Here is a 22037-nt window from a genome sequence, read left to right as displayed (position 1 = left end):
CAAGAAGATGATTTTATTAAAGCACGGGGACAGGACCCGTGGGCAGAAAGAGCTGCCAAAAGACGTTTATCACAGCGCTGCTTAGGGGGCAAAACGTTAGCTAAAGTACCGGTGAATAAATCACGACGTGTCCACACCATGAAACATCAGGCAACCACTAAAATTCACCTTTTCAACAAATACTTAGCGACACGGGCAGGTCTCCTAATGTCACGCCAGGGGACAGACCGTAAGGGCCGTGCGGTTCCAACGTCATTCCAGGAGACGCACGCGCACGCTGGGTGTGTGCACGCAGGCCACGGTGGGCAGAGGCACAAAGTGCCCACCGCCGCGATCTGGGAACGACAGGACCGCTGGTGACTCCGCCTCTCCTACGGTCAGGACACCGGAGCCCCAGGTGCCTGGAGAGGGTGGTCGCGAGTGCGGGTGCCCACCTTGTCGTCGGCCTTGATGGAGCGCAGCCTCATGGTGAGCTGGAAACGCAGGAAGTTGTTGGTGCCGATGGACTGCAGCTCCAGCAGCTTGCACAGGGCCACCAGCTGCGGTCGCGTCAGGTTGTCCAGGGTCAGCTCGTCCTCGAACAACTTGGAAAAACGCAGGATCTCCTCGTTGCTGGGTCTCTCGCCGGTCTCTCGGATCTGTGGGAACAACCAAGCGAGCCACCCACTGGGTGGGGGGCTCCCTAGCACCGCCCACGGCCTCGGGCCACACGCCCCGGCTGGAAGTGCCCCAGACCATCCACAACCCCCCTTCGGATCTCCCTGGTCACCAGGCTCCTCCTGGGGAGCAGCCCCTCGAGGGCGCCAGGCGCCCAGCCAGCACTGGCTCCCCCGGGGTGATGCCTCCCTGCAGCTTCCAGCCCCCTTCCCGCTCGTGGACCCTTCCCGCCCATGCCAGCAGAGCCGTGGCTGTGGCTGTGGCTGTGGAGCAGCCTCGGGGCCCATCCCCTCCTCCCCCCAGCCTGGCCCCCCAGCTCGTCACAACGGCAGGGTCTTAGTTCCGAATCTACTGAACTCTGCCTCCCCTGGGGCTGCTGCAAAGTACGGAGCCACAGGCAAATAATTCTGATGTCAGCAAGCTCAGGACAGCAGGCCCAACCAACATCCCCAGCAGGGTTAAACCCCCTAGGGCACCAGCCCACGGCCAACTGGGGGCTCCACTCCCGCATCCCGCAGACCAGTGAACAAGAGGGACGGGAGGCGCGCCCCTATGTAAGACGGGGTGGCCCTGAGGCTCTACCCGGCACTCGGGACCACAGGGCTGAGGCCCCCAGGGCTCTGAAGCATCACAGCACCTTCTGGAAAAACACGGAGAAGTCTTTGGTGGCATTCCCCTTGGCTGCCTTGTTCTTCAGGGCCATCTCCTCGATGGTGTCCTGGAGGAACTTGGCCAGCTCCAGCTTGACCCGCAGCTCCTTCTTCAGCCTCTCCTCCTGTGAGGTCAAAGAGGGGGTGCTACCCTCCCCTGGCCCGCACCCCGGCCCCCGCCTGCTTCCACCCAGCACGGGGTCCGCTTTACCCCTCAGCCCGGCACCTCCCGCACTTTCCCGAGCGGCGCGGGGCGCGCTCCCCCCGGGGACTGTGCCTTCCCAGACTTGCGCTTCCAGTTCGGGCCTGAGAAGACAGTCGTGGGGCCCCTCAGGGCAGGGACCGGCCGCTGAAGCTTTAAGCTTCGTGGGTTGGCCGGTGGGCCGTGAGTGAAACAACGCTGTGACTGCGGGGACAGCAGATGGGCCCTGCCCTCCGCAGGTCGCACCGCCCACGGGCGGCCTCTCCCCGTGGCCTGAAGGACAGTGGGCTACAGAAACCGTACTTTAAAACACATTCAAAGAAAAACAACTCCGTAACCCACCGTCTACTAATCACAGCACAGCATGACCAAGTTAGGAAGAAAACATACAACTTCAAAACCATCGACCATCTGAACGTCAGTCACAAACAACGCGGATGTCGTAACTACGTCCAAATTTGCTCTGAAACGAGCTCACGGCCCCGACGCCCCGTCACCTTGATGGACTGGGTCTCGAACGTGGACGGCAACATGTTGGGGAAGAGCTTCACGGCGACAGGGAGCAGGAACTCCATGAACGGCACCACCACAAAGACCAGGAAGGGGACCAGGCGAAAGAGGTCAGCGCATATCCGGAGAAACTGGGAAAAGGCGGAAGGGAGCAGGGGTGAGGCGTCAACACCGCTCACAACGACCGTCAGGGGCGCGACGGCAGCTCAAGCCCGACGGGGGTCGGCGAGGGCGCTAAGTCCCGACAGCCCAGCACGCTGCTCCCGAAAGGCATCTGTTTCTCCAGCGTCCACACCGCGGGAAGACAGCCTTCAGAAAGGCTAGGAGGGGCGGAAGCCGGCGTGGGGAGTGGACCGCCCATCCCTTCTCGCCCCGTCCACCGGGGGTCCCGCTCTGCGGAGACAGCCTGACGCAGACACCGCGCTGCCCCCTGAACTCGGAAGCCAGCCAGATGAGAGTAGCAGGTTGAGGTCGCCAGGGAAGGCTGTGGCCACACCGCCCGCCACAAACAGCCCGCAGAGAGAGTGTCACGGCTGTTTCTCGAGAGGGTCTGACCACACGGCAACACTTAGGCCAAAACCCAACGCTTCCTCGGCGTGACCCCACTACTGCTGACACCAGTGAAGACGTTCACAAGTTGAAAGCATCGAAAGCCCCCGAGTGACATTCAGCGGACACTCGCTGCTGGGTCCCCAGGCAGCCTTCTCTTCAGTCTACTCAGTCAACACCTTTGACCCCAAGCTGCCTAGGCTCACAGGAACCGAGATGCACGCTCGTGCCGGTCGAGGTGTGCATTTCCACTGTCGTTAACTACACGTCTCCGGAAAAGTGAGGTCATTCCTAGAAACGCTTCGTTTTGGCCTCTTCTGACACTTATGACGGTCAAGTGGCATGTTCCCGCCGGGGCACCGCTCCCCAGATCCTGGCGGCCCTTCGCGGCAGTTGGGAGCCACCTGCCCCGTGGTGGTGCGCACTGTGACCACCGGGCCAGAGGGTCCCCTCCCCAGCACTTTGTGGAGGAGACACCCGAGGCTCTTCTCCCTGGGCAGCACTCACCCCAGTTCTTCCCAAACCAGTCTCTGCTCCAAGGGTCATGGAACAGGGACCCCGACCTCGAGCCTGTCTTCCCACGTACAAACCTTGCCCGTTCACTTTTCTATCTGTCGTCAAAACAGACTCACGGATTCCTGTACTTTTTCACTTGTTTACAATTTATTACTATTTTTACTTTTATGCTCAAATGGTCCCAGAAGAGGCCCTTCAAGCTGGTGTCTGTGTTTTCTGACATTCCTCCTTAATTTTTTTTCAGCAGTTCTCTCAAGGTTGAATTTACATTCCGTGACATTCACCCACTGTGAGTGTGTAATTCAATGATTCTTGGTAAATTTACAGCTTGCGAAACTATCACCAAAATCCACCTTTAGCACACTGCCATCATACCATCAAGTGCCCTATGCAGGCCATTTCAACCCTCAGCCCCAGGAAAACAGTAAATCGATTTGTTTCTCTAAGTTTGCTTACACAGGACCGTAGAAGACATTCTCTGGCATCTGGCTTCTGCCATGACACACACAAATGCTTAGGCATGTTATGTCCTTTCGATGACTGCACCCCTTTGACATTATGAAATGTTAAATGCCAGGATGACCTTCTTCATCCCTGGGCACCTTTGCTATGAAATCACCTCAGTCTGATATTAAGGTGGCCACATCAGCTTTCTTCCGACTGCCGTTAGCAGCACTTACCTTCTCCCATTTTTTCACTTTGAATCTATTTGTGTCTCTACTTTTTTTTTTAAGATTTGTTTTTAGGCCATCTCTACACCCAACGTGGGTCTCGAACTCACAATCCCAAGATCAAGAGTCACAGCCTCCACTGGCTGAGCGACCCCGACGCCCCTATTTGTGTCTTCACATTTAAGGGGTGTTTCTTGCAGACGGCATGTAGTTAGGTCTCGCCTTTTAATCTCATCTTACAACCTTAAACATTTAATCAGCGGAAAACCGTATGATCATCTAAACAGATGCAGAAAAAGCATTTGACAAAACCCAAAATCCATTCCTGATAAAAACTCTGATGGAATTTACAAAAAAGATACCAGAGGGGCACCTGGCTGGCTCAGCTGGCGAAGCATACGAGTCTTGATCTTGGGATTGTGAATCCGAGCCCCATGTTGGGTGTAGAGATCACTTAAAAGTAAAACGTTTAGGGGTCAAGACATGATATCGAGGTTCACGAATTCAAGCCCTGCATTAGGCTCTCTGCTGTCGGCACGGAGCCCACTGTGGATCCTCTGTCTCCCGCTCTCTGCCCATCCCCCGCTCGCGTTCTCTCGTTCTCTCTCTCTCTCAAAATACATGTTTTTTTAAAAAATGTTAATCTTTACAAAAGATTACAAATGCTCACAAAAATGGGAAAACAAATGTTTACAAAACAAATGTGAAATCTTTAGAAACAGTAACAAAGAAACAAAAAAGATCCCAGAACAACCGTCTCTGGTGACTCTGCAAGATTTAAGATCAATATATGAAAATCAGTTGTGGGGGCACCTGGGTGGCCCAGTCAGCTGAGTGTCCGACTCTTGATTTTGGCTCAGGTCATGATCTCACAGTTTGTGAGTTCGAGGCCTACGTCAGGCTCTCCACAGACAGCACGGAGCCTGCTTGGGATTCTCTCCCCCTCTCTCTCAAAATAAACAAACATTTAAAAAAGCTTCGTAAAAATTAGTTGTATTTCTATATACGATGGACCCTTGAACAATACAGGGTTAGGGGCACTGACTCTCCCATACAGTCAAAAATCCTCGCGTAAATTTGGATCCCCCCAAAGCTTAACTACTAAGAGCCTAATAGCCTACTGTTGACGACAATCCTTAGCGATATGTAAACAATTAACACACACTTTGTATGTTGTAGGTATCATATGCTGCATTCTTTCAATAAGGCCAGACAAAAGGAAACGTTAAGAAAATCTTAAGAGAAAGTACATTTATAGTAGCGTATACGTTTTCATATTTTTTCCTTGTTCGTGTATTTATAAAAAATAAACCCACATAGAGATGGACCCACACAGTTCGAACTTGTGTTGTTCAAGGGTCACCTGTACTAGCAATCAACACACGGAGACCGAAATTTTAAAAGCTCTGTTCACCCACACGAGCCAAAAGACGGAAGAAACCCAGTGTCCGTGACTCATGGACAGGTGAGAAAGTGTGGTCCGTCCACCCAATGGAGTGCTACTCAGCCTCAGCCTCAAAAGAGGACTCCTGCCGCCTGCCGCCTGCCGCCACACGGGTGAACTCCGAGTAGACCAAGTGCAATTAGCCAGTTACGAAGGGACGGATGCTCTGTGACCTCCCTTACGTGAGGCCCCAGGGGAGTCAGATCACGGAGACAGAAGGGAGGTGGTGGGTGTCGGGCTGGCGGAAGGGGGTGCAGAGTGAGTGTGCAACGGGGGCAGAGTTTCAGTCTGGGGAGACGGCAGGGTTCTGGAGATGGGTGGTAGGGACGTTCACGACACTGGGAAGGTCCTCAGTGCCGCAGAAGCACAGACCTCAAAATGGCTCAAAGGGTAAATTTTAGGTTGTTTATTTTATAACAAAAAAACCTATTTATAATAACGTTAAGAAAAAAAGAAACTGCACAACGCTGTTGAAAGAAATGAAACAAGAAATCTGTTTTATTCCACACCGGCCATGCCCAGAGGTGCTCGCGTTCTTTCTTTACTTTCTGACCCAGGCTCCTCCTCTTGTACCACTGCTGTCCGGCTGTTGCTGAGCTCGGTCTCCAAGGAGCCCTGGTTCCCCCTCGTGGGGAGGAGCGAGGCCAAGGGCTGGGGGCCCAGTGTGCTCACTGCTACCAGGCTGTCGCTGCTGCCACATCTGCTGGAGCACAAGGCTCGACCACAGGAGGGGTCAAGGACCAGATGAGAGCAGGCTGGTGCAGCCAGAGCCTCTGAGGACGTAACACTCACTGCGGGGCCTCGGAGAAGCCTCGGTGACCCCCAACCACATACCCGGCGTCGAAGGAGGACCTGCGAGCGGTTTAACCGTCCCAAGAGCATCGCTGCAGATGAAGCCATCAGCCCTCCGACGTGCTTCAGCTTAAGCAAGCACGTGCTGGGAAAGCTCTGGAAGGAGGAGCCCCTTCCCGAAGGCCCCCCCGTCCTCAGCTCCCCAGAGCCCCCGGGAGCGCGCCGGCCAGGTCCCGGCTGCAGCCCCCCGCACGGTGCTGAGGCACCTAAAGGAACACTCGGCTAACTGAGCGCGAACGCAGGCTGGTAACGGGACAGAGTCTGCCTGCACGGCCGCCGGACGCTTGTCAACAGACGCACGCCGTGACCAGACCTCAGCCCTGCTTCTCCATCCTCCCTGCTGCAACGTTCACACTGCCACCGAGAGGCATCTCCAGGGTGCGCCGACTCTGCTGTGAGCATCTGGGGGACAGAAACAGTCCTTCCAAACCCTGCAGGTCCACGGGGCCCAAGGTCATAACACAAAACTACTTTCCCAGTACTTCTATTCCACAGTAATCCTCAGACATTTCTGTCATTCTCTGTTTCACATGATCAGCATGCATTCAACAGTTGTGACCTTAAATTCACATTTCATTTTTTTTTTAAGGAGGGCTGACTTTCAGCTGATCGCAGTGAGGGAGCTGCTGTGCTATGTGGGAAGCCACCACTCAGAAACCGGTCGTCCACGAATGGTTTAAAGCACCAGGTTCCCCACGAACGTGCGCTGCATGACAGGCAAGGGGGCGGCCTTGCTGCCCAGGACGAGGGGCTCTCGGCACCCAACCCTGGTCCCGACGCACCAGGGCCAGCCGGCAGGGCCGGCAAGGGACCAGCCATCCGAGGCCATCGAGGCCCCGTGGCGCTGTCCTATCATTCCGCCTGGGCAGGATTCTGACTCAGAGGTGGTCAGTCATAATCCCACAGATGGCACCTTCGCCCCATTGGAGCCTCGGCCAAGCACATACACCAGGTGTCTGGACTGCGCCTCCTCTGGACTGAGGATCACCATGGCAACCACGCCCCGCCAGTGGGGTACAGCTAACTTGTCTCACAGTGGTCCAAACCCAGCTCACGTTCCCTGGGGGGGGAACAACCCAACGTTTGGTGAATTCTGCTTCACGACAACAGCAAGAGTTAAATTCACATTTCAAATCTTCCACTTAAATGACTCCTACAAATTATTTTACAACCGCTTGCCTTTGTAAATATCCTAATTGTAAGAGTCACTCTTCTATATGCCAACATTTTGTTCAAATTCAAATCACCTGGAAGGCCCTGAAACAAGGAGAAGAAAGCACAGCCCCACAAAGCCTCTCCCATGTGCTACCACTGCCAAGTCCATATGCACACTGGGACCTCTCCCTGGGACCTCTCGCTGGGACCTCTCCCTGGGGCCTCTCCCTGGGGCCTCTCGCTGGGACCTCTCCCTGGGACCTCTCGCTGGGGCCTCTCGCTGGGACCTCTCCCTGGGGCCTCTCGCTGGGGCCTCTCGCTGGGGCCTCTCGCTGGGACCTCTCACTGGGACCTCTCCCTGGGACCTCTCGCTGGGGCCTCTCGCTGGGACCTCTCGCTGGGGCCTCTCGCTGGGACCTCTCACTGGGACCTCTCCCTGGGACCTCTCCCTGGGGCCTCTCCCTGGGACCTCTCCCTGGGGCCTCTCGCTGGGGCCTCTCGCTGGGACCTCTCGCTGGGGCCTCTCGCTGGGACCTCTCACTGGGACCTCTCCCTGGGACCTCTCGCTGGGGCCTCTGCCTGGGGCCTCTCGCTGGGACCTCTCCCTGGGGCCTCTCCCTGGGACCTCTCCCTGGGACCTCTCGCTGGGACCTCTCGCTGGGACCTCTCCCTGGGGGCTCTCGCTGGGGCCTCTCCCTGGGGCCTCTCCCTGGGACCTCTCCCTGGGACCTCTCGCTGGGGCCTCTCCCTGGGACCTCTCCCTGGGGCCTCTCCCTGGGGCCTCTCCCTGGGACCTCTCGCTGGGACCTCTCGCTGGGGCCTCTCGCTGGGGCCTCTCGCTGGGACCTCTCGCTGGGACCTCTCCCTGGGACCTCTCGCTGGGGCCTCTCACTGGGACCTCTCGCTGGGACGTGCTCATCTGCTCCCACTCTTTTGTTTTTGTTCTTACGAAGTCTCATCATCCTCACGGAAGCAGCAAATGCACACAGCTCTCGCGGGGTAGGGGAGCAGCGCACGGGAGTCCAGGATACAAAGCATTACATTGTGATTAACTCAACAACACGCCTCGTCATCAACATCCGACAGACACTAACAGGATGATCCTGAAATTCCAATACAACTATCCTTCTTTCAATTCTCCATCTGCTCCCTTCTAACGTGGCATCCCAGGGGAAATCCCAGCCAGTCAAACAACCACGACCCAGGTTCTCCAGAAGTTCTTGAGAACACGTATGAAATCAGAAGCCAGAGGAACTCTCACACATAACGGCCAACTCCCCAGGTTGCGTTAAAGTCAAGTCCTTGTTTTCTCACAAAGGAATCTTCTGGCAGTCAACTTCCAGGGAAGAGACATTTCTGCACCTTTCCTCGGAGAATCCTAGGCCACTGAGAACTTAAAGCTGCCCCTTGGCCCCTGGGGACTCACCAGAAAAGAGCAAGAAGGGGAGAAAGAAAAGTCCACAGTGTAACTGTCAGTTATTTCAGGCAAAATACGACACCCAGAAGGTCTGAGCTCCTGAAAAATAGGAACAATCTTTTTTCAAGAGCTGGTGAAGGGCAGAGGTGACTGGCTGGCTCAGTCGGTTAAGCGTCCGACTCTTGATTTTGGCCCAGATCAAGATTTCGCGGTTCGTGGGCTCAAGCCCCGAGTCAGGCTCTGGGCTGACAGTGAGGGGCCTGAGTTGGATTCTGTCTCTCCCTTTCTCTCTGCCCCTCCCCTGCTCACGCTCACTCTCTCTGCAAATAAATAAACATGAAGAAACAGGTTTAAAAATAAAAGAGCTGGTGAATGGCGGAGAAAGCTGGCGTACCGAATGCTGAACCAGAGCTCCCGGCAGCTAAAGAGCCGGTGGGCGGGCAGGTTCTGGAGCCGATGACAGAGGTGAGACCTGAGTCAGGAGCTCAGAGCCAACAAGTAAGACCCAGCTCACAGAGGGAGAAGCACAGCCCTAAAGACAGACATCTGGAAAGCAACGAGACAGAAAAGGCAGCTACCCTGCAAAAGAAGTCCGCTGGGGTGGGCACAGGCCTCCGACAGGAAAGAAGGCCGACGCGGTGGCACAAGGCCAGAGCGACGGGAGACCACAGACCCACAGACGGGGTGTGTGAGGCCCTCTGGCCGCGGAGGCACCGAGAGATTATCAGCGGTGGTACAGGGAGGTTCACGGTTAGAGTTTCCTGTTGTTATCATCATCTTCTAACCACAAGTGGCAGAAGGAAAGCCCCGGAAGTATTTGAAAGCACGTAAGAGGCGGCCCGACCGGGAGCTGCCGAGCGCCCATTACCTGCCTGCGCTCCCTGCGGGTGAGGCTGTGGCCGTGGAGGACCCGCCAGAGCATGCGCGCCGCGATCTTCGTGTCGATCCAGAGCAGGCGGAAGCCGTGGTAATAGTGCCTCAGCTCGTCCAGGACCCTCTGCCCCAGGGACTTCCTCACGGTCGCCTCCGGCGGGGGGCTGTACACGGGGCCTCCCTCCTCCAGCTTCTTGTTCTTGTCCTTCAAGGACTTGAGGGACTTCTCCACCACAGAGTCGTCACCCAGCGGGGGCGTGGAGTGCCAGCAGCGCGTGGGGAGGAACTGAGGCCCTGTGACCAACAGGCCGGCGGGGGCGGGGGCCCACGGCACTCGGGCCACCGAGCACACGCGCCCGGGCCTCGCAGTCCAGCAGCCACGGGGATCGGTCCTGAAGGACAGGTACACGGGGTGGGCAGGAGTGCAGCAGCGAAACGAGACATTCCTTGAAGAGAGAGAGAGGAAAACAGCGATGACGGGCGACCTCCTGGCACCTCAAACCCGCAAGCGCGACACGGGCCAGGCTGCGTCACAACCACACAGACACTCAATCTTCCCAGCACCGACACCGACTCCCCACCGCGTCTGCGTGCCCGGGAAACACATCAGGAGGAAGAGGGGCTGCTGGGAAGGGGCTTGTGCGAGGGACTGAGAGCGGTCGGCCCCCGTGGGCTCACAGGTGGCACCAGGGCACCAAGGGGCCGGGGGCTCGAAGGAAGGGCAGATTGGACACAAACAGCAGAGCTTGGCCCCTGACCCCCGGACTACAGAACCGACCTCGGGGCAGGTCTCCCAGGCGGCTTCCCAGACTTGGGGAATTGGGGGGGGTGGAGGCAGGGCAGGAAGGTCCGTTCCCTACCAGGTGACTTTCTACGAAGATCTGCAGTTCTTGAGCGAGCCTCGGAAGTTAGCGAGGACGCTCAAATCCACGGGGACCCAAACCCGTGCACTGTCCAGCAGAGACGTTCGTACCAAGTGGCGAAAACCCAACGAATCACGCCCCGGACCCGCTCCTCCGTCTTCCCCACGCTGCTGCTTCTGCTCAGCCCAGAGCCTCGATGACATCCAGCGCTGGAACACCTTACCTGCACGACTCTTGGAGCCCCGGGATCTCCTTCGTACCCCACCCGTCACACTGGACGACGCTCCCCCCACCCCCGGGAGGCCACAGGCTCCAAGTCAGCTCATAGGCTCGTGCTCATAACCGACACAAGCCCAGCCTCTTCCCACCGGCTGGAGCATCTCACGGGACCGGGGCTCCGCAGCTGCCCGCCCCATCCCAAATTCCAATCCACTACTTAATGCTGAGACCTCGGGCAAGTTAATTAACCTCTCTCTGTGCTTCGTGAGCGTCCTCTGTAAATGTGTGCAGTAATAGACACGTGAAGTACCCAGAGCGCCAGGTGCATACGACACCCACCAGGGGGCTGGCAGCTGCCAATCGGGGCTGGAGGAAGCCAGGGAACATCCGGTCCAGCCGTACCTCTTACAGGTGGGGAATGCTGAAGGACAGCCAGAGGCGTGCCCGCCTCGGTTCACAGCCTGCATCACGTGGGGGCAGCTGGCACAGGGCACCACCCGCCACCCATCGAGCAACCCCTCAACGGCCTCCTGCCTTCAAAGGGCAGGGTCAGTCCTGTGCCGTGAGCCCCAGAGCCCCGCAGTCAACACCTGAGCGGGAAGGGCGCGGCCTTGAACCCACCCTGCCCTGACTGGGTCACAGCTGCCGAGGGACAGGCTGCACAGAGCACAGCAGACCCGCTCGGTCACTTGCGGCTGTGGGACTGTGGCCACAGACTGTGCCTTCTGTGCCTCAGCCTCACCTCCTGATGCAGGGATCAGCCTGCCATCCTGTCTCTGTCGAACTTAATGATCCAGGCTCCCGACACTCAACGAACAAGGAAGCAAGTGGCTTCCACAAGAAGGCGTGATGTCGGCGCTGGACAGCACAGCCAACAGGCGAAAGCAGAGACTCGCGAAAACACAGCAAGCTGAAAGGCACCCAGCATATCCACTGGGGTCAGCGAGGCTCCAGGATCTGGCTATCTTCAAGCACGCTAGAAACTAACATTACCAATATTCTACCCAGAAAGGTTTAGCTGTTTTCAAAAAGCATAATTTTTTTTTTTTTTGAAGACAGAGAGTATGAGCAAGGGAAAGGGGCAGAGAGAGAGAGAGAGAGAGAGAGAGAGAGAGAGAGAGTATCTTAAGCAGGCTCCACACACAGCACAGAGCCCAACCTCTGTGATCCAAGTAGAAATCAAGAGTCAGACACTCAAGCGACTGAGCCACCCAGGCGCCCAAGCACGCGACTCTTGATCATGGGGTTTGTGAATTCTCAGTTTGCGAGATCGAGCCCCACAATGGGCTTTGCACTAACAGCACAGAGCCCGCCTGGTATCTTCTCTCTCTCTCTCTCTCTCAAATAAACAGATGAAATGAAATGAAATGAAATGAAATGAAATGAAATGAAATGAAATGAAAAGAAAAGAAATCTTAAAAAAAAAGGAGAGAAGTCCTAAGCAGCACCTGGCAGAGGAGTGGTTCGCGGGTCAGAGCATTTCCCGGGGCTCATGGCATCAGCCGCACGAACACAGGATGGCAGGCAGAGGGACCCAGGCCTGCTCTCCCCACAGCACCTTCTGGACCCTTGAAAAGATGCCACAGGCACAACACCTGCGGGCCACCTGACACGTCCCCCTCCCAAGGGGACAGCCCACCCAGACAACGGCCTACGGCTGGGCCACGGAGGGCGCCAACCCTCAACGTGCCAGGTTCAGTTCTTCAGGGACATGGCGTCAGCAAGGGCGGTGACAGCGGCAACAAGCAAGGGAAGCAGAGGCGGACAATAAAGCCACCGGTCCCAGGACCAGGAGGAATGGTTCCCGAAGCGCAGGGTGCCTCTCTGCCCAGAGACAAGAGGTGACGCTGCCCGCAGGACGAGGTACCCCTCAGCTGGGGAACGGGAGGCCGCCGCCCACGGCACTGGGACCCCTGTCAGCGCCCTCCAGGCCCTGTGGTACCCAGTGCACCCTGCAGGACACTCCGGGGGCCAGGCAAGCACCCGCCACCAACCCTCCGAGTGGTCCCATGCAGGAGCCCGAGAGCCTCACGGCAGCCCCGTCCTCCCGCCGAACGACCCCCTGTGCTTGGGGGGCTTTGCGACCAAGGGGCTGCACGTTACTGGACTCCCTCTCTGCCTTCACTTTTAGGATAAAGGAGGTCAAGGGCAGCTAGATAACGCCCATCGATCGAGTGGTCCTGGATCAGAAACTCCGCAGCCGCTCACGCTCTGGGGTCGGGACCACCAGAGCTGAAAACTGAGATGACAGACCCCCTCACGGGGCGCCGCCACCACACAGGCCCGCGCCACGCACGGACTTCTGTGCCGGGACCGCGTCCACGCCGAGGCTTTTTCATAAACACGGGACAGTCCCGTAAGCGTTTCCTCCTAACCATTTTCTTAAGTTTTCTTTTGTCTAGCTTGCTTTATTGTAAGACCACAGCATATGATACATATACAAATCACGTGTCAATTGACTCTTCATGTTCAGCAAGGCTTCCGGTCAAGGGCAGGCTGTCAGTAGCTAAGTTCCAGGGAAGTCAAAAGTTACAGGTGCACTTTCGACTGCACAGGGAGGGGCCAGCGCCCCCAGCCCCGCCTTGCGTTCTTGTTCAAGGGTCACCGGTACTCATCTGTGCCATCAAAATAACAAGTAACGTGTGCTGGATGTGATATAAAACTTCAACTCTCACCTATAACTGCTCATTTCAAATGCATGAGTTCAGCAAAACAGCTTTATAGTTCTCATTATGTAACTTTCCTTTTTTTCTTTTTTTTACATATAATTTTATTTCACTTATTTTTAAGTAATCTACACCCAACGTGGGGCCTGAACTCATGACCGACCCTGAAATCAAGAGTCATATGATCCACAGACTGAGTCAGCCAGGTGCCCCTCATTGCTTAACTTTGTAAAAAAAAGTGTTTAATTTTCTAAAAATTGTTAACTTATAAAAATTCATGTTAATAAAGCACAGAGTGCTTATATTTTAATATGAATATTAAATGCAGGTACATTTGACTCTTAAAAGGTGCCTGAAAAATTCAACACTATTCCTAATAAAAACATTTTCGCGCACTACGAATAAAAAGACACAGCAGAGAGTACTAGAAACAGAAGCCAACCTTCCAGACTCAACACTAGACACTCTACTTCTTGCCTGCAGCTCTTCTGGCGAGACCCGGCTGCGGAGAGAACCCAAAAGCAGCAGAAGCAAGAGCTACACAGAGGAAGAAACACTCGTTGTTACTGTGGCCACGTCCCAGGACCACCCCCACCACTAAGGAAAGGTGTTATAGAAGGAGCTAAAACCTAGTAAAGGGAGCTGTGAGAAGTGGTTGGACACAAGACAGCTGGTAACTTACGTGCCAGCAATAACCATTCAAAAAATGAGACAAGAGGTCCATTAACGAGACCAAATCCAACACATCTGGGAACTGCCTTCAATTAATGCACGTGGCCTACACAAAGAAAGTGACCTTCACCTGAGAGAGAAAAAAGGTCTGTTTAAAAAAAATATTTATTTATTTAGAGAGAGGGACAGAGACAAGCAAAAGAGGGGCAGAGAGACAGGGAGAGAGAGAGAGAATCCCAAGCAGACTCTGAGCTGTCACCACACAGCCCACTGTGGGGCTCGAACCCACGGACCGTGAGATCATGACCTGAGTCGAAGTCGGACGCTTAACTGACTGAGCCAAGCCACTCGGGGGCCCCTCTCCAGATGAGGTAACAAATTAACGATCTCAAATGAGTAAAAAAACTTAAAAGCCCCCATGGTTCCATGGGCAAGACGCTGTGAGGGGCCACCTGGATGGCACCTGGGAAGGGGGTCCTGCACTCTCCAACAGGGAGAATCAGGGATGGAAGGGAGAGACAGGCTCCACTCTGGGTGTCTGGGACAAGGGCCTGGTGTCAGGAAGAAAGGTCTGGGCATCCCACCACGTAGGTGAGGGGGATCAGAAAGAAACTGTGCTCAGGGATGCTGGGCAGAGGGAATGCAGGTGGGAGAGAACAGGAACCCTGAGAGAAGTTCAAGTCCATTTGCGACAGCAGACAGGGAAGAGTGGATGCCACTCCCTCCAGGAAGCCCTCCAAGCCTCACAACAGTATCACAGACTTCTCACCAGAGGGAAGGGCTAAATCCACACTCCAGACATATCCCCAGAACCAGGTGGGGGTAAGTAAGCCCTGCGGCCACCACTCGCTCAACATGACGCTCCGTGAAGGACCAAATGGGGTTCAAGCGAGGGTCTAGTGTGTTCACTGAGGGAGCCCCACACCTGCAATGCTGCGTGGAGCACCCAACGTCTTTTTGCAAAGTCCAAGAAAAGCCACTGAAAACAGCAGCCGTGTGAGCAGGGCAAAGCACGCGGTGCGAAGCACCCGGCACAGCTTTCCGAAACAGACGCGCGAGGGCGTCTGGGTGGCTCCGTGGGAAGTCAGATGCTCAACTTCGGCTCAGGTCGGGATCTCACGGTTTGTGAGTTCAAGCCCCGCATCAGGCTTGCTGACATCAGCACGGAGCGATCGTCTGCCCCCCCCATCTCTGCCACTCCCCTGCTCACACTCTCGCACTCTCGCAAAACTAAATAAAAAGCATTTAAATAAACAAATAAAAAACAGATGCGTGAACAAAAGACCAGAATAAAATACATCAAAATGCTAACAATATTTGTAACAGACACTGAAATTATGAATGTTTATTTTCCAAAGACCCACTAACACGTGGCTATGTTTCAAAATGAAAAGATAAAGGGTGAAAAGAAAGAAAAACAAAAACAGCAAAGCAGGAGGTACTGTCTCCCCACAATCAGGAGTCACATGTCACTCGAGCACTTCCAAGCTCCCGCTTACAGAAGGACAGTAAGTGACGATTTACTTACAAGTGGCTTATCAACCCCACGGCGTTGGCACAACTGAGACAGGCGGGCTCTCCCAGACTACCTATGACAGAGACAAAGAAAAAGCAAGAAAATTAGTGTCAAAAGAGGCGTTTTATACCAACACCACCTTTTAGAGCCCGAAAGGGTGCCCCGTGTCTTTCACAGAGTACGTGTCTGGAAGCGTGTTCCGAGTGCCGGAAGGTTTCAGGGTGTTGCTAAGCGAAGGGACACATTAGGAACACGGTGTCTTGGGGTAGCTCTAGGGAAGAAGGGGGACCTGAGGCAGCCCCTGGCCTCACGCACCCCTACCGGGGACACCGGGCTCCACCAGCCGAGGGCCCAGAGCCCGGGCCTGAAGGTCTCCCCGGGCGGGACCCCTCCCTACTCGCTCCAGCTGCTGCGCAGTTGCGCGGGACCCCTCAGTGCACAGACAGCCCCACAGGGCAAGCAAGGGCCTGATCCAAAGGGTCCCCCAACTTCTCTGCCCACAGGAGGGCGAGGGTTATGAGAACCACTCGTAGACCAAACACCGCAAGTAAACCGTATCTTGGATAAACACTACCGCTGAGCGTACAGCACGCTTTTAGGATTTTCGTGTAGTTTTGACACTTTCCCTGAGCATAAATTCCAAGTCCAGTCACACGACCTGTGCTCAGACCCTGTGCTGCGGACACAAGCGGTGGAGGGGACGAGACAGGCACTGGCAATCCTGGGGCGGCAGGGCCACAGGCACCGTGCTGGCAGGGCAGAGCAGGGCTGGAAAGGCGGGCCAGCACCCTAAGACCCTCAGGCAGCAGGAGTGCACAGAGCGGGCTTGGGGTGCCGAGGCCTTACTCGGGGAGCCAGCGTGAGAAGGGAGGAGAGAAGACAGGCACGGCAGGGGACAGGTGCCGACTCCTGGACAAGCTCGGAGCAGACCAGGCAGGGCAGATCCAAGCTGCTCCCAGTGGATCCTCTGGAGACACACACTTCCCCTTGTCACTTTATGTAACTCAGAAGGAGCCCGATGTCATCAAAGGCAACTCTCATATTCCCATCAAACATTAAATTTAGGACCTTGTAGTATGAGTGACAGCCTTGTTTTAAGCTGGGGTCTGGGCTCACATGTGGTCACTGTGGTTCATAAAGTAACCTTTTCCATTTCAAACACCACATTTCCAATCACACCAAGTCTTTCTCACTCTAGCTGAGGACCAGAGGACTCCCAGACTTGGACCAGCCCCCTGCCCTGCACACTCCCCCCCTTGCACCCCCACCCTGGACACCCCCCCCACACACACACACCCCTGCGCTGGACCAGCCCCCTGCCCTGCACACCCCCCCACCCCTTGTCCTGGGTCTGCTCTCTGCATCCCTGCCCTGCACACCCTCCATATCCTCTTCCCTGGGCCAGCCCCCTGCCCTGTACACTCCCCCAGTGCACCCCCACCCTGGACACCCACCCCTGCATTCCCATCCTGGGCTGCCCCCCACACCCCTGCCCTACGCACTCCCCTGCACACCGCCCCCCCCACCCCCCAGCAAGCACACAAGCCATCACCCCCAGCAAGCACACAAGCCATCACAGCTCCCAGAGCTGCTGGCCTACCCCCCATCTCTACATTGTGTGAACTGTGCATCCCAGTCCCACCTGGTCCCTTCCCACAATCTCCCCACTCCGAAGGCTTCCCTGGCCCTCTGAGAAACCCCATTCCTGGAGGTGATGGGGACTCTTGAGATATGGCTCATGGGTGGGCCACTCTTTCCTTCTAGAAGTCCTTTTCTTTTGTTTTGTTTTTTTCCCAACAACCCATTCTCCAGCACCAACTGGGCAACCCACGATTCAATTCTTTTTTTTTTCCTTTAACGTTTTATTTTATTTTTCGAGAGACAGAGCACGAGCAGGGGAGGGGCACAGAGAAAGGGAGACACAGAATCCAACACAGGCTTGAGGCTCTGAGCTGTCAGCACAGATCCCGACACGGGGCTCGAACTCATGAACTGTGAGATCATGACCTGAGCCACCCAGGCGCCCCAACCACCATTCAATTCTGACTCCATCCGGAGTTAATGCAAACCCACTGGTTAAGCACTCAGCACAAGACTGCTTCACTAGGGACACCAGCTGCAAGCAGGGTCCCCAGGCCACCCACACATCTGCCAGCTACAGATTTGGGGGTTCTTACGATCACCTTCAGTTTTGTTAATTCTCCAGAACAGCACAGAACTCAGCAAAGTGTTCTGGACAGGAAAAACAGCCAGACGGTGAGGTACCCAAGGAAGGTCTCCAAGACTCCTAAGGGCAGGAGCCTCTGTCCCTGTGGGGTCGGCATCTGCAGAAGCCACCAACTCCGAGGCTCCCCAAGCCTCCCTAGTCAAGAGTCATCCTCACTTACCTAGGCGTGACTGACTACAGCCTCGGCCTCTGGTGCCTGAACTCAATCCCCAGATCCCTTCCCATCTCTGAAGGTCGGGGCTGGGCTGGAAGAGCCAACCCTCTAATCTCAGGTACCTTGTTAGCATAGGTGTGAAGAAAGGGGGCTCATTATAAATAACACAAAACACCGCTTTGTTGCAGGAACTTCAAAGGTTCTAAGAGCTCTGCTGGGAAAAGGGACAGGGCACAGACCAAATGTATTTCATCATATCCCACACCTTCTCCACCTGGTTTCCAGGAGACAGGGCTCTCTGGGTTCTCTCCACCAGCTGCTCCAGGCAGGATCCTCCCTACCCACCCTCCAGCACCTTCCCAGGCACCCTGCATTGGAATACCTGTGAGCATAGGAGACTCTGAGGTCCCTTGAGCACTTCCCATCCAACAGCTCTGAGAACCCAGGGCTTGCCCCGGCCTGCTCCTCCCCGAGTCCTCCCCGGTTTCGATAGTCGCCAAAGGCCAAGACCTCACGGCTCTCACCCAGTCTGTGGCAAACCCGGTCAGTCCCCCCGCTACAGGGCCCCAGCCCACTCCCAAGTATGTGCCCCACACAGCAACTTCCAAAGCATGGCACAAAAAGGGGGTGAAAAGTAACTCCCCACTGTGGAGAAATCTGACAAATACTACCTCCGCCCAGTGATCAAGGTCAATACTGACTACAAAACTCATCTTGCTAGCAGGCATCCTAAACACGATGTGATGAGGACATCACACCGGTGATCTTCCTCCCCAAAACACATAACCCCAGTCTAACCATGAAAAAATGCCAAACGTGGGACACCTGGGTGGCTCAGTCGGTTAAGCGTCCGACTTCAGCTCAGGTCATGATCTCATGGTCTGTGAGCTCGAGCCCCGTGTCAGGCTCTGTGCTGACAGCTCAGAGCCTGGAGCCTGCTTCCGATTCTGTGTCTCCCTCTCTCTCTGCCCCTCTCCCACTCACATTCTGTCTCTCAAAAAGAAAAAAGAAAAATTAAAAACTAAGAAAAGAAAAAGAAACAGAAAAAATGCCAAACAAATCCCAATAGAGGGGCATTCTACACTAGATCTAAACAGTCCTCAGAACTGTCAAGGAAAGCCTGAGCAACGTGTCACAGCCAAGACTATAAAGAGAAATAACAACTACATGTAATGTGGTGTCCTGGGTAAGATCCTGGGACAAAGAAAGACATCAGAGTAAAATGTGTGCAAATTAAAGAAGGAACTGTTTCCAACAAATAGAAAAGTACGTGCGGAATAAAGATAGAGTATGTAAATCACAAAACAAAAATCAGAAGAAAGTATGGAACACAACGAAAGGAATCCGAATACAGTATAGGACCTCAGTCGATAATAATGCTTCAAAGTTGGTTTACTAATTACGACAACGAGCCATACTGATAAAAGAAGTTAACGATGGGGAAAAGTGCTCCAGAGAAGGACTGCTGTGCCCAGCTGGGAGTGCCATTTCGGAGGGTTTGGGACTGCGCCCCACGGTCCAGTCTTGGGTCTCACAGGCTCTGGATTCCCTGTTGGTCCCGCAGCAACCCGGAGGTCTGACCCCCTCTCAGCCCCTTCCTGTGTAACACAGAACAGTGCCAACTACAGGAAACGCCGGTGGTCCCAGAACGATGCAACCACAGGACAGACTCCGCTAACTTGTAAACTGTGAACACGCCACAGAGCCGTGAAGTGGCCAAACCATTTTCATTACCATCCTAAACACGGAAAACTCTGAGGGCAGGTGGTAAGATGGGAGGCTGACTGGGCACCTAGACCATTCACACCGTCAGTTCTTGCGGCCCAATGCCCTTCCCATGGCTCCAAAGTTCTAAGAAGCCAACCAGCCATCACTTAAAACTTACAAGAATCGTGTTTCTTGGGAGTGCTTTTGTGAATTGTACAGTACCTTGAAATTTATTTTACTTGAATCTAAATTCTGTAGGGCAAGTCCCAATCTTACAAATAAGGAACTCAGAAAGGTTAATGTCAAAGGGGAGAGAGTCAGAAAGGGGGTGTGGGCTGCTGACATGTGAACCCCTAAGAGCCCCGAGTTAGGTGTGATCTGTGTGGACAGCTAGGGTCACAGAGCCTGGGGGTACAAAGGGGCCAGCCTGGGGCCATGCACAGCAAGGCCTGGGGCCCCTCTACACATGCCCCACACAGTCCTATACGGATATCGGTCCCACGGATGTCCCACAGGCGGCAGACCCAGGCCGTCTCATGTGAAGAGTCCTAAACGTGGCCCAAGGGCACGACTGTCCTCGTGAGTGAATACCACGTTCCACCAAGCTTAACCACGAGAGGAGCGCCCAGACAGCCCCAGGGCTGGCCGTCAGCGCGCTCCCTTCAAAAAACTTTCCCAAACCCGCTCTGGACGCAGCGGCCAGCAGCCGGGCGGCTAAGGTCACAGCGCGAGTGAGTCACAGGCCGCCGCCCGCGCCGGGCCGCCCCGCACGCGGCACTCACGCCCCGGCAACCGGCCGGTCGGGGCGGGGCGGAGGGGCGAGGCCGCCCCAAGTCCCGGCCCGGCGTGACCCCAGCCCCGGGCCGCGCCCGAGCGCCCCGACCCACCCACCCCACCGGGGCGCCGCCTCGCGCCGGGGAGTCGCGGGGCCGCTGGGCCCGAGGCCCTCTGCCGCCCGCCGGTCTCGGCCCCGGCCGGGACACCCGGACCCCCCTGCTCCGGCCCTCTTAACGCCCCTGGCCCCCGGGTCCCATCCCAGCCCCTGGACCCCCGCCGCTGCCGCTGCCGCCGCCGGCCCCGGCGCTGTCCCGGCTCCCAGCCCCCACCCGGCCCCGGCCGGCTGCTTACCCCTCGGGGCGGCGGCGCGGGGCGGCGGCAGGCGAACGGGCCCCCGGCCGCGGCAGCTCCTCAGTAAGATGGACGCCATGTGCCCGGCTGCGGCGGCCGCTCCGGCCTCCTGCTGCTGCCTCCCCGTCCTCCGCGGCGGCCGCGACTGCTCGCCGGCCCGCCGGCGCCTCGGCCCGCCCGCGCGGACGGTTGAGGGCGGCGGTTGGCTCCCGGCGGCCGACACTCAGCTCAACGACCCGGCACCGGCGGCAGCCATGTCCCGGCACAGCGTCCGGCGGCGCGGGGCGGGGCGGCCGGGCCGCCGCTCCCATTGGGCCCCTCGGGCGCCCGCCGCCCGCCAGGTGCGGGGCGGGCCCGCGCCTCCGCGGACTACGGGTCCCGGCATGCCCCGCGACGGCCGGCCCCCGAGGGCGCGCGGCATTCTGGGTCTCGGCGCGCAGCCGGCGCGCGGCCGGGCGTGCCCGCTGCGCACGCGTGCTGGGCCCTTCCGCGTCCGAGCGGCGGTGGCTCGGCGTCAGGCCGCGGGGACGTTTTCGGGGAGGGCCCCGCGGAGGGGCGCTGACAGCCCGGCTTGAATGGCTGACCCTTGGTCGGTCTCGGATCCGGCCCAGGGCGGCGCCCCTACCTCGCGGCCCGGCCCACCTGGCTGACCGCTCAAACGCCTGCTCCCAGATCTCTCCGTGCAGGACCTTTGAGCCCCACACTCCCCTTTCCTAAGACGGTGTCCTATCCGCGAAGGTCGTGCGGGGATGGATGAGGTGACGCAGGGAAGGCAGGCTGGGCGAAATGTGGTGGCCAGCTCCTGGGGCCCAGCGGACAAGGTCTTCCCCGGAAGGCCACTCCCACCAGCCTGCGCTCCAGCCCAGTGGCACCAGGCGCTTTCTCGGGACGCGCCACACTGCTTCCGCCCTCCCATGCTTTGCTCCTCTCCGACCTTTTGCTTGGAAGGTGTTTTCCCTCCTTCTGGCCTCTTCTGCCCGACTCTTTTTCGCTAATGTTATCCCAGGGTGCCGCTTGGTGAAGGTCCTGCAGTGCGTACTCAGTGCAAATCTGTTCTCCGGGGTGCGCGAATGTGGAACTCCTGGTCTTAGCAGGCTCCCCACTCTAAAGAGACTGAATTTGGCTGAATGGCGTTCTCCCTAGGAGGCTTCTCCAGCACTCAGCCCTCACCGTCAGGAAGAAATAGCCCGCCTGAAGTGGTTTTCCTGCACCAGAACTGCCTGACGCTGGACTGGGATGGGTCTGCAGTCCCCATCTCAGGTGGGAGAAAATGGAGCTAGGTAGTACAGGGCCCTTGGGAGATGATAGGCGGTGCTTGCATTGGCACTGGGCAGTGAGACTTCAACTGCAGTTAATCTAAGCACGTGGATTCCTGAAACTGAAGCCTCC

At 56.6% G+C, this 22037-nt stretch overlaps 1 protein-coding gene across 4 annotated transcripts in view; it reads right to left on the bottom strand.

Moving 5' to 3' along the window:
- The window catches only part of LETM1 (leucine zipper and EF-hand containing transmembrane protein 1), a 37567-nt gene extending 16604 nt beyond the window's left edge, over positions 1-20963 (bottom strand). The window contains exons 1-6 of one of the 4 annotated variants that reach the window (XM_042937108.1): positions 20649-20963; positions 15445-15505; positions 9492-9942; positions 2007-2150; positions 1295-1432; positions 435-638 (exon numbers count right to left, since the gene is read on the bottom strand). In XM_042937108.1, coding sequence (XP_042793042.1) covers positions 435-638; positions 1295-1432; positions 2007-2150; positions 9492-9942; positions 15445-15505; positions 20649-20727 — 1077 coding nt within the window. In that variant the 5' untranslated portion in view covers positions 20728-20963. Of the gene's footprint in view, positions 1-434; positions 639-1294; positions 1433-2006; positions 2151-9491; positions 9943-15444; positions 15506-20648 lie in introns of those variants that run through there. The other 3 variants (XM_042937107.1, XM_042937109.1, XM_042937110.1) reach the window with 3 other exon arrangements.
- Positions 20964-22037: the final 1074 nt, after the last annotated feature.

Source organism: Panthera leo, chromosome B1 (assembly GCF_018350215.1).
Source record: "Panthera leo isolate Ple1 chromosome B1, P.leo_Ple1_pat1.1, whole genome shotgun sequence".
In the NCBI taxonomy this organism is placed as follows: domain Eukaryota; kingdom Metazoa; phylum Chordata; class Mammalia; order Carnivora; family Felidae; genus Panthera; species Panthera leo.
The sequence above is the reverse complement of the archived record's forward strand: the minus strand, read 5'-3'. Positions and strand labels throughout refer to the sequence as shown.